The sequence below is a fragment of the Limanda limanda genome, chromosome 2 (assembly GCF_963576545.1).
Source record: "Limanda limanda chromosome 2, fLimLim1.1, whole genome shotgun sequence".
NCBI lineage: Eukaryota > Metazoa > Chordata > Actinopteri > Pleuronectiformes > Pleuronectidae > Limanda > Limanda limanda.
In genome coordinates this window covers 12410861-12429503 of record NC_083637.1, presented here as the reverse complement: position 1 = coordinate 12429503, position 18643 = coordinate 12410861, and the positions used below count along the sequence as shown (strand labels likewise).

General features: G+C 38.8%; 1 protein-coding gene and 1 pseudogene across 1 annotated transcript; both read right to left on the bottom strand.

Annotated features, from left to right (window-relative positions):
- Window positions 1–1660: 1660 nt before the first annotated feature.
- On the bottom strand, window positions 1661–9314 carry LOC133027099 (hydroperoxide isomerase ALOXE3-like; annotated as a pseudogene).
- Window positions 9315–11719: 2405 nt separating this feature from the next.
- Window positions 11720–18146, bottom strand: LOC133026990 (polyunsaturated fatty acid lipoxygenase ALOX15B-like). The gene is made up of 14 exons (XM_061093992.1): window positions 17973–18146; window positions 17606–17807; window positions 17112–17193; window positions 16837–16959; window positions 16624–16727; window positions 15823–15986; window positions 15567–15707; window positions 15128–15331; window positions 14893–14979; window positions 14630–14799; window positions 13006–13127; window positions 12798–12898; window positions 12001–12168; window positions 11720–11899 (listed from the first exon to the last, which is right to left on the bottom strand). Exons 1-14 carry the CDS (start codon window positions 18123–18125, stop codon window positions 11720–11722), a joined length of 2001 nt encoding a protein of 666 aa, XP_060949975.1. The 5' UTR covers window positions 18126–18146.
- Window positions 18147–18643: the final 497 nt, after the last annotated feature.

The window sequence follows — 18643 nt, the reverse complement described above, 5'->3', positions numbered from 1 at the left end:
CTCCCAGTTTCAGTTCGGGAGGAAGACCCTCTGTACATTTAAGAGTAGGCTTAAAACCTTCCTTTACGATAACGCTTATAGTTAGAGCTGGTTCAGGCTTGTCTTAGACCTGCTCTTAGTTATGCTGCCATAGGTCTACAATGTCTGGGGACACATGACACATAGAGCTTCTCTTTCCTCTTCTCCCTCTTAATCACATTAAAGACATCAATCAATCTCATAAATACATGTTACTGACTTGACTTCTTTCCCGAAGTTCCTGTGCTTCATCGTTTTTTGCAGATCCAAGGCCGCAGCTGGATTATGATGGTGGACCACGAATCAGAGCATTGATTGATTTTCCCCAACTAGTTTGTTTGAAATTATTTTTTAAAATCTTTTTTCAAGATTTTATTTGCTGAAATGACAGTTGCAGCTAGCTTAATTTATAAGTCTTCCATCAAGATGGAGTTTTCTGAATAAATTGGCTGATTCATTAAACGTATAATTATGCAAGACTGTCATTTTAAATTATGTTGGGTCAACCAGTTTGAGATTTGTTTAACATTTGAAAATTTGTATCTGATCTATTCATCTCTTTTAATAACAAAAACAAAAAAAAAATTGTTGAATTTGCTACTTGCAAACACAGACCTAATTTCTTTGTCTAAATAGTTTTCCTGACCTTGTGAGTAAACCGTTCCGACGTTGACAATAGTTTATAGAAAAAGGTATTTTTCTCCGTGATTGTCTCATCTGCTGTTGTAGGTCATAAAGAGGCAGCAATATTTAATATGCTTCAAGTAACACCCAACCAACCCCAGTTTCCTTGGTTGATTAATTGACCAGCACCAGAACTCTGAGAATAGATTGATGTTGATGACTAATGTCTTGCCTTGTGGCGTCTGCTTTTGGGTCCCCATCTTAGTACAGTGTACTGCAGTCGCTCAGAACTATGAGTGTACAAATTCACAATGTAAAACTACATATTACAACCAAAGTATCCATATGTGAAGATAAGATCAATGAAAAGAGACAATGTATCAATATTTTGTTTTTGTATTGTCTTTATTGAGGCCTTTGCTGTGATTAGTAAATAAGCCACATGAATTTGATATTCATATAAACCATCATGATAGTTTTATCACTAAAACACATTGAAAAACAGCTTGAAAGAAAGTTGTTTTCTTTTTTCAGTCACACTTCAAACAGGAAAGAAAACAACAGTAAAGCAATTTTCATTATTTCCCATTTACATTGTTTCTCACAAAAGTGACTTGATTAATTCAGCAATTAAGCTCTTTAAATGACTGGCTCACATGCAAACCTCAACACAGATGCTGTAATACACGTTCTACATTATTATCAGATTTATGAATTTTGATGTCGAGTCAGAAAACAATAAAACAGCTTCACATCTTGGATTTTATATTGTATGTTATTATTATTATTATTATACTATGTTAATGTTTATTTCTTTGATACATTTCTGTATAAGCCTATCTATATCCATTCTATTTAGGATGAGGAAAAAGATTTAAAACATTAATTTTTCACCAGAGTTTGTAGTTTGATTGAGGAGTTGTATATAAGTCACAGAGCAGCATATAGTTAGATTGAATAATACATAATATAGAAGTTCTTTCCCTTTTTGATGTGACGCTGAAATAGGCCAACAGCTTCAAATGGCAACACTATTTTCAAAGTTGGCTGGATCCAAGTAGGTGTAGGGAACACTCAGATGGTCGTTACTCTTTTCTTTGATTTTAGTACTCAAATGGCGAAGTTCTCGCTGGAAGCGCTTTATCAGCTTGCAGGGAAAACCCTCAGTGAAATATTGCTCCGGGTACTGGCCAAGTGGGACCTGATGTTCAGTGAATAAAAAAAAAAAACCAGTATAATAATATGATTTATGTAATAATGGTATGATCTATATAATATTTCATGAAGTCTTGCATACTTACAAAGTCAGAAGACTCCTTGCTGAGCAACGACATGATGGACATGGCCTTAACTGTGGTGCTGATGTCAGGCAAAGTCTGCATCATAATGTGGTCTTTTGTTCCCTTTGTTGTTGGTGGCGGATGCTGCAGGGAGGTGGGAGTGTTGGGCATCCAGGCACCAGTCATACTACAGTGAAGAAATGATAACTGGTTAATACTTTTTGAAGCAGTAGCACTGAGACCATATGAAAAATTAAAAGCAGTTTTCAGGAACGCTTGTGGCTTGGCTGTGGGGATGTCAGTCTCTTGATCAGTCGTTCCACTACTTAGTTCCAGATATAAATATTTCAACTAATATTGGATAGATTGCAATTATACTTTGTAGTAACATTGAAGGACCGAAGAGGATAACCACTGATCACTTTTGTGATCCCTTGACCTTTTCCTCCAGCAGCACCATGATGTCTGGTGGTTTTGAGAGAAATGTCTTCAAACAATACTCTGCTGGATTGCGAATGAATTTGGACGAGACATTATTGTTTCAGGATGAATTACAATTACTTTGGTGACCCTCTATGTTTTCATACAACAACATAAATTATTCTTATTTTTACTTTTTTGCTCAATACGTTTCATTATTTGTGCTTATCACCAAATGCTATGATATAAACACTGTAATTCCTTGTTTATGTTCAAGGTTGTTGTTAAGGTCAGATATCACCCATTTGACCAGAATTCATTCATCCATGTCCATCCACCTTAACCACTTAGCACCATTACAATTGATCATCCCGGTTTATTAAAAGGATTCACCTGTCCATTGTTCACAGCTGAGTGTTGGCATGAGCAGGTGAAGATCACCATGGTGACAAACTTGATCAGCTCAGCCACGGTGGAAAATTTCTGTGGAATTCCTGAAAACAGAGCATCAATTGCATAACTAAAAGATGAACTTGTCTAATGTTAAAATGACCAGATGAAGTGATCTATGATTCATGGTATTTTTTGTATGTGGCACCTGTTTGTTCTTGAGAAAGGAATCCATGTACAAAAATGTCTCGAATCCAGTCCTGCAGCTCAGTGTCCTTCACAACCACATCGTCAGTTTCGTAGTAGTAGCTGAGTACTCCGTCCACAAACCTTGGACAAATGTGGAAAAGTACTGTAAAACACATTCCTCTTTGAAATACACATTTTTATACACGCTATAGTTACTTCTGCAAAGTGACTTAGCTTAGCATGAAACTGGATGATCACATGATGTTGAGCATGATAACTTACTTTGAATGCAAATAGTCTTTGGGTAAACAATGTATATAGTATCCTCAGTATTGCTGTTGTCTATACAGTAAATTTGTTGACTCATATTTACAGTATACTGGCTAATACAGCTACATTGAAGTGAAGATAATGTCAGATCAGAGTGATACTTCACAGCACTTTGAATAACATCGAATTTATAAAAAATTAACCCTCAAATCCTGTATTTCTATATTCAGGTTACATTCCTGTGAGGGTTGCTGCTATCTGTTAGCGGCTCAATCTCATTGACACAGATGTGGTGCCTTTGTGCTGGCCAGATAATCTTTCCTCATAACCATCACTTCAGTTAAGGAAAGCAGGTGATCCAGCAAATAATTACACCAGGTATTACAACCCGTTTTTCCCTGCTTGTGAGATAATGCAAAATGTCTGTCATACCTGAAGATGATATCCCAAAGCTTGAGTCCATCATCCCTGTAGTAGTAGTTTGGTATGTTCCCGACCCCACGCTCCTCAATGTCGTCTGGTATACAGAGGGACTTGTAGGTCATTGAGGACAGTGATCTCTTCATGATTGTGAACATGGCCTCTCCCCCAGAGGCTGCAAACTAGGAAACAGTCAAATATTAAGGGAAAAGACATGAGAGAAACCCAATTACTGTGTAATTGTAGGTCTTCAGAGCGTGGGGGTGTTTTTGTACCTCTGTGAATGCTCCTTTCTCAGAAATTAGTAAAAGTCGAGCCAAGATGTTGATGTGGAAAGTGTAGCGAGTGTGAGGTACAAGGAGCTGGGAGAAAGAGGACACTCTGTTATAACATCACCGTTTGTCAAAAACTAAAATCTTAATGCCTCCTTGCCATTTAGCATTGTGAAATACTGTCACTTTATATAAAACACAAATACACAATGGTTCTTTAACTTCTGTGGATAGATTCTGTTACCTTGTACAGTGGATGCACCATGGGAACATTGCGCAGAAGTGACACTGCGAAAACTTCAGCCATTAGGTGAGTGCGCAGTAGGTGAACATTGAGTTGATGTTCTTGGAAATCTGCACTTCTCACAAAGATCTTGGCCATCAACCAGTCATACTCAGAGTCGGTGGGAAAAAAGATTGGATTGTCGTCTGCGGGGGTTTGCTTCAGCTACAGGACAAGATAGAGGGGCATTGTTAATTGAATCAATGTAATCCAACAGAGACAGAAATAATTAATCCAGCTGCTGCAGATGAAGTTTCCAATGTTTAGCTTGAAGATATTTTTAGCAAATTAGATGTGCTTCCCTATCCTTTTGAGTGATAGCTGCCTGGATCAATATTCAAACTTACAGCTTGTGTATGAGCAAAATTTGAGCGCTTATCTCACCTGAATAGCAATTGGCATCAACTTGTCCTCTCTTTTGTGGAGCAGGACGAGTGGGGCCATCAAGTACTGCTTCTTCTCATTGATGGTGTTTGGTTTCACTCCATCCAAACGCTTGTAGTCACAAAGGAATATGTTGCCTCTCTGTTTGAAATTATATTGAGGTTGAGAAAATCATGGGACGATCGGGGTCAAAACATTGTTTTATCACAAAGAAAAATTAGATATCAAGAATACTTTGCAGCGTCTGATCATTATGGGGTTGACACCATTTAGATACTGGTAGGCAAAGAATTCATCCTCCTGCCATTGTTCCTCGACATATTCTAGGAAAAAAACAGAACAATCTGTTACACAGACTATTGTAATTCCTTATTATCAGGCTCCACCAGTAAGTCTTTACAGACTGTGCAGCTTGTCGCTGGCATGTTTTGATGTTCTTTGACGGATATACAATTCCTGTCAACTTTTTCCAATAATAAACAAAGTAAAGATGCTCATAGAGATTTTGCCAGTTCCTCAGCCCTCAAGGACAAGGGACACTCTTTAGGATGGTAATGTAGGTATTTTTGCCAGAGAGGTTAGATGGTTTAAAAGAGGAGTGAGCCATCTTTGTTAACCTGACAACCCAGAACAACAACAGCTAATAGTCATGATTTTTTTGAGTTGCAGCATCAAGCCGAATGGCAGACGCAGAGCGGAGTGGATGGGCTAGGGTGTAAGGTTTGACCATGTCCTGGATGAGGACTGGACCCGATCCATTCAAGGCACGGTATGCAAGTACTAGTGACTTGAAACGGATGCGGGCAGCCACTGGTAACCAGTGAAGGTAGCAGAGGAGCGAAAAGAGTGGATTATCGGGGTAGCTGTGGTAGGAGAAGCCATTTGAGTGAATGACAGAGTCGAGAGAGAAGAGGAGAGGACCAAGAACAGAACCGTGAGGGACCCCAGTTGTGAGAGGACAGAACCTTGTTCCGGATCCTCTCCAAGTTATCCGGTAAGTGAGGTCTTTGAGGTAGGATGAGAGCAGCGAGAGAGCAGAGCTTTAGACACCCAGATCCTGAAGGGAGGAAATAAGGATCTGGTGGTTCACCGTGTCAAATGCAACAGAAAGGTCTAGAACAGGGGTGGGCAAACTTTTTGACTCGCGGGCCACAATGGGTTCCAAAATTTGACAGAGGGGCCGGGCCAGGAACAGATGGATGGAGTGTTTTTGTGAACTAATATAAATGACATGGAAAAATCATTACATGAAAGGATTTGGCCTTTACCAAGTAGCAAAGCACTTCTTTGCAAGGCCATTTAACAAAAACCGCCTTCAGAAAAAGGCTTGCTAGCCTTTGCTATTTAGAATGCCCCCCAAAAAATATGCCTTGGTAGATGACTCTTTAATCGCAGTTTGTCTGTGAAAAAAATGTTGCTGAGTCTGTAAATTAGTCGCCAACCTCTGAGCTGCAGCCACCCGTTCTTGGTTGACTGCTTGCTAGCGTAGTTAGCATGCTTCGTAGCAAAGTGACGGCTGATGTTGTACTCCATGAAAACTGCGACAGTTTCTCGGCATATCAGGCATACAGCCTTCGATTGGACATCAGTGAAAAAGTATTTTGTTGTCGACTCCGTGTTAAACAACAAATGAGTGGACACTCATTGTCCACTTTTCGTTTCCTTGATCCTCTCATTTTACAGAAGGGCTCACAGGGCAAAGGGAAAAAGTGAAGGGAGATCATGTGCCCTTTCGAGCCCTATACACCACACTCCCGGGCAAATTTAATTTAGCTGACGCTTTTATCCAAAGCGACTTACAATAAGTGCATTCAACCCCAAGGGTTCAAACCAAGAACAACAAGAATCAAGAAAGTACGATTTCTTCAAAAATAATTTTTTTTTATTTGGACAAGTTCGGCGGGCCGGATTAAAAAGCCGTACTTTGCCCATGTCTGGTCTAGCCTAATAATTGGTTTCATAGCAAGCATAGCACTATGATTTGTGGTGCCTTTTGTTTGCAGGGTATGAATATATAAACAGGCAAAATTAGCACTAATAAAAAAATATTTTAGTACTTGATACATATGAAGTACATTTTAAGGCAAGGGGTAGTGATGGATAAAGTTTTCTTTAAAAAACAAGTAAGGTCTTTCATTCTCACTTTCCACCTTTAAACTATGAGATAAACTGAACTATGAACTAGTTCAGAATTTAAATGGTGAACTATGAACGTGAACTTATCATGTTTACTGAACTTTGAACTAGTTCATGAGAGGTGTTAACCTGCACAACACTGATAGTGGCTCTGTCGGCGCGCTCCGAGTCAGAAAACCACGGAGCTGGGGAGGACTTGTGCACCTGTCGTAAACTAAGAGGACAGAGAGAATCAAGAGAGGTGGACAGAGTAGAGAGGAGAGTGTCTGTGGCAGAGTAAGGGAGAAAGAGAAAGATGAAGGGAGGGTTGATAAAACAGATGAGGCCAGAGAGGAAGGAAAGAGGGAGCGATCATAGTATAATGGTGCACTGTTAATTATCTGAATGAATACAGTTGACTAATTATTATAATGCATACAATATCAAGTATCCGATTCATCTATCATGATAGTACAGTACCTGATATGTCAGTCGTCTTGCAGCGGAACACCCGTTCAAAAGCATCAATGTCAGTCCATGGCTTGTTGCGTTTGTCCAGTCCTGTCAGGTGCAGCTCAACCTTCCTAGAAAATGAAAAACAAGTAACTTTATTGTAAAGTATTTGGTAATTTGATAAACAGGCAGCCTAAGGGTTAATTAAAAGACATCTGTGGTCATTTGTATGACTTTACCCAGTTAGTGCAGTCCAACCAAACTCTACATCCTTGGTGTAGGAGAACCTAACCTCAGGAGGCAGACAAAGAGGACTTTTTTCCTTAATGCAGTGAGGTAGTCCTTCTTTCAACTCTTGCCAGCTAGAGAAAACAGAGGGGAGTTACAAACTATTAACAGATTTAATTAAGAGTGTCCAAACATATGATACCTGACCAGTATTTAATATTACATTTGGGCTATGCGTGTTGTACTGTAATGCATTTAAAACATGTTTTTAGCTTTGAGGTATACAATGCTAATAATTTAAAAACTGTGATCTCTTACCAGTAGTCTCTCTTTCGACCAATGAGCTCCTGCTCCCTGGCATACTTGGCAAGAGTGTGGGTTTCTTCAAAGGCTTTCAAAGCTTAAAAGAGGAAGGACAACAAAGTAAACATTTTTTTAAAACACAACAGGATGTTGGCAGGAATAAACTCTAGCTTATGGCAGGTGCAGCTTCAGGGGCGGCGTTAAGTGAGCGGAGCCTTGTATTATAATATTCTGACATTTTTTAAAGTCTTTTTTATTGTTTTGTTTTTTTTTATGATGGAATATGTATACATTACACAAAGGTAACAGAGGCAAAATTTAGAAATATTCTTTTAAAGCTATGGACAAGGATTGAGGAACATAAGTACAAGAGAACAATATTCAAGAACGTTAAGTACTAGTCTGGTAATTTGGACAATGTTTAATTGATAGAGCGAAAAGAATACATATGAGTCGGTTCACTTCCGTCAAATTGTCAAGCACTTGTCAAAAAGTGTTTTCCATATTTTTAGGAAGTCATTTTCCTTATTTGCATGTTTATAGCTTTATATATCTGAAATTAAATGTGGGTGTGGTGGAAAAGTACATTTTTTGTTAGATTACTTAGAACTGAAGTCTCTCCGCTTTTAGAATGATTTATTAACCGTCCGGTGACTTATTATGATATTCAGATCCTGTCTCAAACCTCGTCGAGATAGAACCAGTCTGAATTGGCTCAGACAACAGCCTTACTTCTCCTAAATAAGATGTTTGCATTGGTCTGTTCTCTATTAGCACCCTGAGATCCCTAAGGCCCCACATTTTTTGAAAAATCTTGGATCCATCACTGGCTTGCGAGACCTTTGTTCTTCTTCTTCTGTTTTCAGTAAATAGCACACAAGATGTGGGTCAAGCTAATTTTCACAAACCTTTTCCCTCTCTGAAGAGGTGCACCTCACGGTCAGTGATCCAGCGGTGGACAGGAAAGCAGTACGTGTCTCCTTCAGGGGATCTCACCTCCACTCTAGAGGGGTACCAAGACTTATGGAAGAATAGGAAATGCTGCTTGTCCAGCTCTATCAGGAACAATGTTCCAAGGGATTTGCGGCAGCTGACAGTGAAATGTGCAACCTGGGGTAATGACAGAAACAGTTTGAAAACATTTATCAATGAGGTGGAGATAAAGTGGATTTGACAGAATAAATCACAACATGATGGCCTTACAACTTGCCTGAAATGTAGTAAATGTAATAGTGTGCTATGAGTTTTAACTTGAGAATGATACACCAAACTTACATCCCCTTTGATGAGGGCCCTAGACCCTTTGACACTATTGAGCCTGCTGCGTTTGCCCTCCCCTTCTGAGCCCACCAGCTTAATGTAGACATTGTTAGTGGTGCCGGCAAAAGCACAGGTGGTGGTGTAAACTGTTACTTCGTACTTGACCATTTTCAACCTAGAAAATTGAAGAATCCTGGTAGGGACAGAATAGCATTTATCACTCTCAGTCAGCAATGATAATGGTAACTGTCACTTAATTTGCTTGAGTGCATAGAATCAATTAAAATAAAAGAATTATTATAATGACTCCTGTTACATTTGTCTTTTCTTATTGATAATTTGCAGTCAAATCATTGCAGACTAAAATCGTTTCAAAAAATCATCTCTCTTACCTTTGCTGAAGAGATTGAGGAGTTTCGTTGATGGGACTCACCACTATCATCTCTTTTATACATCCATAGTGGGTGTGACTTGATAGTTCCAAATAACTAACTCTCACAAGGCCACATGCACCGGAAAAAACAGGAACGGGAAACTATGACAGATTAAGGCAGCATTTAAACAAGTTATACTGTATATGAGGAAGGAGGAAGGAGATGGAGGAGATAATAGGCTGAAATATTTTAACTGACTGATTTACACTAAGATATTTTATAAATCATTCAACATGAGTAACATGAGTAAGAAATGTAAATGTTTGCTCTTTGGGACTTCTGTTATCAGATTCTTTCCTGAACGGGGACCAGACAATGGCATTAGGTAATTATCTAAAATCAGCTTTCAAGGAAACAGGATTGGGTCAGTCGCTGTTTTTGTGGAAGAAACATGATATGTGTGTTTTGAGCAAATACCTTTAATTATCTCATAGCCTTTACAAAATAAAGTAGGAGAAATTCTGTCAATAATTAAAATTAGACTTTCCACAATGACGTGTGATGCCAGAACGGACTCTCAGAGCAAACTGGGAGCATAGGTCAGGTAATATATTTTGTCCTTCCTTAAACTACCCCCAGACTGTTGGATGGACTTTCACTCAGTGTACTTACATAAATAGACATACATTGTCAGGAGGTGTTTGTGTGTTCTCATACACACCAGCTGAGGTTTATTTCACTGGCTTTGATAAGTAAGGTTGGCTGTAAACCTGGTAACAATGCCCTGCAGTTACTTCTCTTTTGCTCGTTCCAAAACTTCGCAAACCTTATCGACTCTTCTGCGGACTCTGTTACCACTGTAGAAAAAACCAAGATGGAGTATTCTGAATAAATGAGCAGATTAAATGAAAAATCCAAATCCTCACTGTCAGTAATAAACATATGTTTTATATATATCATATAAACAATCCAATCCATTCAGAGGAACTGATGACTTCTTCTTCAGACGTATAGAAAGATACACAAAAAACATAACATCCCTCCATATTACTCGTGTGGTGTTATCCAAGTGCCCACATGTCCCGACATTCACATTCGACTCCAAACAGCGTTATTTACACCACATTTTTAGCCTAAATACCCACTGATATCTTCCTTTGAGGTGCGTTCATGGACCCTCTGACACACCATTGTGTGGCTACGTCCGCTAGCTTAGCCACTTCCAGTGGAATTATAGGCTTTAAACGTGGTTTAAATTACACCGTTTCAAGTCGAATATGGAAAACGAACATAGCCTATAGCCTAGCATGTAGTCCGGTTAGCTTCCCCTGCTTCCATTTCCTCTCATTTCTACCTAAACAGAGGCTTTTGACTGTTGTATATCGTTGCTCAGACCTCGTAGGTATACGTCCCGGCCACAGACATTCAAAAAAGCCATTTTTCTCCCTGATTGTCTCATCTGCTGTTGTAGGTCATAAAGAGGCAGCAATATTTAAAGAAGACTGTTTCATAATGAGTTAGAAACTCCTTGTGGGGATTTCAAGTACAAACCCACCCAGTCTTTGTGTTTAATTGGTTGATTAATTGACCAGCACCAGAACTCTGAGAATAGATTCATGTTGATGACTAATGTCTTGCCTTCTTGTGTTGCTTTTGGGTCCCCATCTTAGTACAGTGAACTGACGGTCACTCAGAAATATGAGTGTAGAAATTCACAATGTAAAACTACACACTACAACCAAAGGATCCATCTGTGAAGATAAGAACAATGAAAATAGACAATTTATCAAGGTGTTGTTTTTATTGAGGGCTTTGCTGTGATTAGTAAATAAGCCACATGAATTTGATATTCATATAAACCATCATGATTGTTTTTATCCCTAACACACATTGACAAACAGCTTGAAAGAAGAAGTTGTTTCCTTTTTTCGGTAACACTTCAAAAAGGAAAGGAAGACAACAGCAAAGCAATTTTCATTATTTCCCATTTACATTGTTTCTCACAAAAGTGACTTGATTAATTCAGCAATGAAGCTCTTTAGATGACTGGCTCACATGAAAACCTCAACACAGATGCTGTAATACACGTTCTACATTATTATCAGATTTATAAATGTTTGTGTCGAAAACAATAAAACAGCTTCACATCTTAGATTTTGATATTGTATGTTATTGTTATTATTATAATATGCTAATGTTTATTTATTTGATAAATTTGCTGTATAACCCTATCTATATAAATTCTATTTAGGATGAGGAGAAAGATATAAAACAGTATTTCTAGACTAGAGTTTGTAATTTGATTGAAGGGTCGTCTATAATACACAGATTAGCATATAGTAAGATTGAAAAGTACAGAATATAGAAGTTCTTTCCCTTTTTATTGATGTGACGCTGAAATAGGCCAACAGCTGACGAGGTCGCTCATTTTAGTGTTCAAATAGCAACACTATTTTCAAAGTTGGCTGGATCCAAGTACGTATACGGCAGTTTCAGATCGTCGTTTCTGGCTTGGATGGCAACACTCAACTTGCGAAGTTCTCGCTGGAAGCGCTTAATCAGCTTGCGGGTAAAACCCTCACTGAAATATTGCTCCGGGTACTGGCCAAGCGGGACCTGATGTTCAGTGAATTTTAAAAAAGAAAATGGAATGATTATATGATTTAAGTAATAATGGTATGATGTATATAATATTCGATGAAGTCTTGCATACTTACAAAGTCAGAAGACTCCTTGCTGAGAAGCCACATGGTGGACATGCCCTTAACTGTTGTGCTGATGTCAGGCAAAGTCTGCATCATAATGTGGTCTTTTCTTCCCTTTGTTGTTGGCGGAGGACACTGCAGGGAGATGGGAGTGTTGGGCATCCAGGCACCATGGTCATACTAAAATGAAGAAATGATAACTGGTTAATACTTTTTGAATCAGTAGCACTGAGACCATATGAAAAATTAAAAGCAGTTTTCAGGAACGCTTCTGGCTTGGCTGTGGGGATGTCAGTCTCTTGATCAGTCATTCCACTACTTATTCCAGATATAAATATTTCAACTACTATTGGATGGATTGCTATTATATTTTGTAGTAACATTGAAGGACCCAAGAGGATAACCACTTATCACTTTCCTGATCCCTTGACCTTTCATCCAGCAGCACCATGAAGTCTGGTGGTTTTGAGAGAAATGTCTCCAAACAATGCTCTGCTGGATTGCCAATGAATTTGGACGAGACATTATTGTTTCAGGACGAATTACAATTACATTGGTGACCCTGTATGTTTTCATATAGCAATCTAAATTATTCTTATTTTAAATTTTTTGCTCAATACTTTTCAATATTTGTGCTTATTTCCAAATGCTATGATATATTATAAACACTATCATTTTTTGTTTATGTTCAAGGTTGTTGTAAAGGTCAGATATCACCTTTTTGACCAGAATTCTTTCATCTATGTCCATCCACCTTAAGCACTCAGCACCATTACAATTGATCATCCCGGTTTATTAAAAGGATTCACCTGTCCACTGTTCACAGCTGAGTGCTGGCATGAGCAGGTGAAGATCACCATGGTGACAAACTTGATCAGCTCAGCCACGGTGGAAAATTTCTTTGGAATTCCTGAGAACAGATCATCATTTGCATTACTAAAAGATAAACTTTTCTAAAGTTAAAATGACCAGATGAAGTTTGATCTATGATTCATGGTATTTTTTGGTATTTGGCACCTGTTTGTTCTTGAGAAAGGAATCCATGTTCAAAAATGTCTTGAATCCATTCCTGCAGCTCAGAGTCCTTCACAACCACATCGTCAGTCTTGTAGTAGTAGCTGAGTACTCCTTCCACAAACCTTGGACAAATGTGGAAAACTACTGTAAACACATTCCTCCTTGAAATACACATTTTTATACTCACTTTAGTTATTATAGTGTTTAAAAATGTGTACTAAGAGGCTCTTTGGTGAGATAATTTGATTGCCATCCCTTTAATAGATAATGTTAGCGACTGTTTATTTTTGTGAAGTTAGCATGATGTTTGAAACAGTAACCAGACAAAATATACCTATTAGGTTTCTTGCCAATATTTAGATGAGAAAATGTATTAATTGTGGCACTACAGCAAAGTGACTTAGCAGGACAACTGGATACAGGGGGAAACACAATGGACAACTTATAATAATGAAAATGTTGCATTTTTTTTTTTTAAGCACAAGCAGATGTGGTTTTGAGGGAATTACACAAGGTCAGAACCCATCAGCAATAGTCTCACGTCGAATAATCCTCTGGCAGCAACAAACAATATTTCTGGGCTTTCATTGTAGACAGCGGTTATTTGGATCAAGACTCCATCTTACATTCGCCGAAAAGTGTTTCCAGTCCGACTAGTTTCTATTATCACACGAGTCAAACGTTTCTCCATACAAACTCAAACAGTGATACTTTTTGTTGGTTTTTGTAAGTCCATACCACATTTTGACTAATCTACAGTGTATATAGCTAATGGGAATCATTTATTATAATAAACTGATGGTAGAAATAGGGTGGAGACATGATCACATGATGTTGAGCATGATCACTCACATACAATACAGGTATTTATAGTATCCTCAGTATTGCTGTTGTCTATACAGTACATTAGTTGACTCTTATTTGCAGTATACTGGCTTATACAGCTGCAGCGAAGTGTAGATAATGTCAGATCAGAGAGATACTTCACAGCCCTTTGAATAAAATCTAAAAAAATGAACCCTCAAATCCTATATTTGTATTTTCAGGTAACATTCCTTTGAGGATTGGTACTCTCTGTTAGCGGGGCAATCTCATTGACACAGATGTGTTGCCTTTGTGCTGGCCAGCTAATCTGTCCCCATAACCATAGATATATATAAAGACTAGATTTCTCGTTCGACGGAGCTGGACGTTCACACATGGCGGCCATCTTGCCAGAGGTTGCTCGCTCACCCATAACATTGTGTTGTCGTAGTACTTACTTTTTAAATAACCATAACTTGCTCAATTTTCAACCGATTTTTAAACGATCTGGTTTGTTATAAACGTCAGAGATTTAGTTATGACACGGCATAAAACCGTTTCAAAATTGGTTGAAAATTTAGCAAGTTATGGTTATTTACCACTACCAACACAATGTTATGGGTGAGCGAGCTGCCCCCTAGCAAGATGGCCGCCATGTGCGGACGTTCCAGACGAGACATCTAGTCTTTATATATATCTATGCCCATAACCATCACTTCAGTTGAGGAAAGCATGTGATCCAGCAAAATATTACACCAGGTATTACAAACTGTTTTTGCCTTCTTGTGAGATATTGCAAAATGCAAAATGTCTGTCATACCTGAAGATAATATCCCAAAGCTTGAGTCCATCATCCTTGTAGTAGTAGTTGGGTATGTCCCTAACCCCACGCTCCTCAACGTCGTCTGGTATACAGAGGGACTTGTAGGTCATTGAGGACAGTGATCTCTTCATGATTGTGAACATGGCCTCTCCCCCAGAGGCTGCAAACTAGGAAACCGTCAAATATGAAGGGAAAAGACATGACAGAAAACAAATTGCTGTTTAATTGTCGGTCTTCAGAGCGTAGTGGTCTTTTTGTACCTCTGTGAATACTCCTTTTTCAGAAATTAGACCAAGTCGAGCCAACATGTTGATTTGCAGAGTGTAGCGAGTGTGAGGTACAAGGAGCTGGGAGAAAGAGGACACTGTTATTAACACCATCGTTAAAAACAGAAATCTTAATGCCTCCTGGCCATTCAGCATTTTTAAATACTGGCACTTCATATAGTCACAAATACACAATGGTTCTTTAACTTTGGTGGATAGATTCTGTTACGTTGTACAGTGGGTGCACCATGGGCACATTGCGCAGAAGTGACACTGCGAAAACTTCAGCCAGCAGGTGAGTGCGCAGCAGGTGAACGTTGAGTTGATGTTCTTGGAAATCTGCACTTCTCACAAAGATCTTGGCCATCAACCAGTCATACGCAGAGTCAGTGGGAAGAAAGATTGGATTGTCGTCTGCGGGGGTTTGCTTCAGCTACAGTACAAGATAGAGGGGCATGGTTAATTGAATCAATTTAATCCAACAGAGACAGAATTAATTAATTCATTCAATTAGTTCATTCCAGCTGCTGCAGATGAAGTTTCAATTGTATTGCTTGAAGACATTTTTAGCTAATTTAATGCTTTTCTATCCTTTTGAGTGATGGCTGCCTGGAACAATACCCAAACTTACAGCTTGTGTATGAGCCATGTTTGAGCGCTTATCTCACCTGAATAGCAATTGGCATCAACTTGCCCCCTCTGTTGTGGAACAGGACGAGTGGGGCCATCAAGTACTGCTTCTTCCCATTGATGGTGTTTGCTGTCACTCCATCCAAACGCTCGTAGTCACAAAGGAATATGTTGCCTCTCTGTTTGAAATTATATTGAGGTTGAAAAAATCATCGGACAATTGTGGTCAAAACATGGTTTTATCACAAAGATAAATTAGATATCAAGAAATGTGCAGTCAGTATGAGACGTCACCTCCATTTCTCTCCTCAAGCTACCCCGACAAAACGAGACCATTTCATCGGTGACAGGAAAGTTTTCTGGCAGTACTTCGCAGCGTCTGATCATTATGGGGTTGACACCATTTAGATACTGGTAGGCAAAGAAAGCATCCTCCTGCCATTGTTCCTGGACATATTCTAGGAAAAAAACAAAAGAATCTGTTACATAGACTATTGTAATTTCTTATTATCAGGCTCCACCAGTAAATCTTTACAGACTGTGCAGCTTGGCGCTGGCATGGTTTGATGTTTCTTTGACGCATATACATTTCCTTTTCTGTCATCTTGTTCTACAAATAATATACAAAGTAAAGATGCTAATAGAGAAATAGCCAGTTCCTCAGCACTCAAGGACAATGGACACTCTTTAGTATGGTAATAATATATATATTTTGGCCCGAGAAAACAGATGGTTTAAAAGAGGAGCGATAGAAGCCATCTTTGTCAAACTGGAAAAAAACATGACTCAACAGAGGAGGTGGTTTAAGACACTAACTTTCATCGACCTACAATGGTCTCTCCCCACACAGCTCAACACCTATCCACACCCCACCCCCTCTGACCCTAATGATTCACACAACAGCAGGGTGGGTCAACAATTTACAGGTAACTTGACCCAGATGACCCAACGACACACTAACTGGTTAGGATTTCAACCACCAGATCGTAGTATAATGGTGGTACAGGTAGTATAATGGTGCACTGTTATCTGAATGAATACAGTTGAATATATACTATTATGCATACAGTATTAGTATCCGATTAATTACAGTACCTGACATGTCAGTCGTCCTGTAGGTGAACACCCGATCAAACGCATCGATGTCAGCCCATGGCTCGTGTCGTTTTTCCAGTCCTTTCAGGTGCCGCTGAGCTTGCCTAGAAAATCAAAAACAAAGTATCTTTATTTTAAAGTATTTGTTCCTTTGATAAACAGGCAAATTAATGGTGAATTAATACATATCTGTTGAAAATTTGAGGACTTTACCCAATTGCTGAAGTCCAAAAAAACTCAGTATTTTTGGTGTAGGAGAACCTAACTTCAGGAGGCAGAGAAAGAGGACTTTTCCCCTTAATGCAGTGAGGTAGTCCTTTTTTCCACTCTTCCCAGCTAGACAAAATAGAGGGGAGCAACAAACTGTTAAAAGTATACATTTGTGTAAAAGCATATAATACTTGACCAGTATTACATTTTTCATTTGGGCAGTGCATGTTGTACTGTAATGCATTTGTTTTATTCCAAAAAAAACTCTGATCTCTTACCAATAGTCTTTCTTTCGACCAATGAGCTCCTGCTTCCTGGCGTACCTGGCAAGATCGTGGGTTTCTTCAAAGGCTTTCACAGCTTAAAAGAGGAAGCACAAGGTAAAACATTTTTTAAACATAACAGTATTTAGGAACATATAAAACAGTAGAACAAACCGTATACAACAATGTAAATTAATAGTTTACATTAGGTAAATGTAAAATTAAAAAGAGGGAAAAGAATACATACGAGTCGGTTCACTTCTGTTAAATTGTCAACCACAAGAAGTCTGATCCATATATTTAGGAAGACATTTCATTATTTGCATGTTTATAGCAAAAGCTTTCCATGTTAAATAGAATGTGGACTTTCAACTGTGTAAAGTGTGGCCCCTGAATGGCCCCCAATCTAGAAAAAATCTTAGATCCACCACTGGCTTGCACAACCGTTGTTCTTCTTCTGTTTTTAGTAAATAACACACAAGATGTGGGACAAGCTAATTTTCACAAACCTTTTCCCTCTCTGAAGCGGTACACCTCACGGTCAGTGATCCAGCGGTGGACAGGAAAGCAGTACGTGTCTCCTTCAGGAGATCTCACCTCCACTCTAGAGGGGTACCAAGAGTCTTGGAAGACTAGGAAATCCTGCTTGTCCAGCTCTATCAGGAATAATGTTCCAAGGGGTTTGGGGCAGCTGACAGTGAAATGTGCAACCTGGGATAATGACAGAAACAGTTTGAAAACATTTATCAATGAGGTGGAGATAAAGTGGATTTGAAAGAATAAAGCACAATATGATGGCCTTACATCTTGCCTGTAATGTAGTAAATGTAATAGTGTGCTATAAGTTTTAACGTAATAGGGATTCTCCAAACTTACGTCTCCTTTGAAGAGGGCCAGAGACCCTACAATGCTAAAAAGCCAGCTGCGATTGCTCTCCCCTTCTGTGCCAACCAGCTTAATGTAGACATTGTTGAAGGTGGCGGCAAAGGCACAGTTTGTGGTGTAAACTGTTACTTCATAATTCTCCATTTTCACCCTGGAAAGTTGAAGAGTCCTGGTAGGGACGGAATAACATTAATCACTCTCAGTCAGCAATGATAATGTTAACTTTCAATAAATCTGCTTGAGAGCATAGAATCAATTAGAATAATTGACTCCTGTTACATTTGTCTTTTCTAATTGATATTTTGCAGTCAAATCATTGCAGACTTTAATCATTTAAAAAAATCATCTCTCTTACCTTTGCTGAAGAAATTGAGGAGTTTCGCTGATGGGACTCACCACTATCATCTCTTTTATACATCCAGTTTAGTGGGTGTGACCCGTTACAAACTCTCACAAGGCAACGTGCACCAGGAAGAAACACAGGAATGGGAAACTATGACAGAATAAGGCAGCACTTAAAAATGTTAGAGATATGAGGAAGGAGATGGAAGAGATAAGAGGCGGAAATATTTTATCTGACTGATAAACAATAAGACATTTTAGAAAGACTGGAACATGAGTAACATGAGTAAAACAATCTATTTTTCGCTTTTTGGGACTTC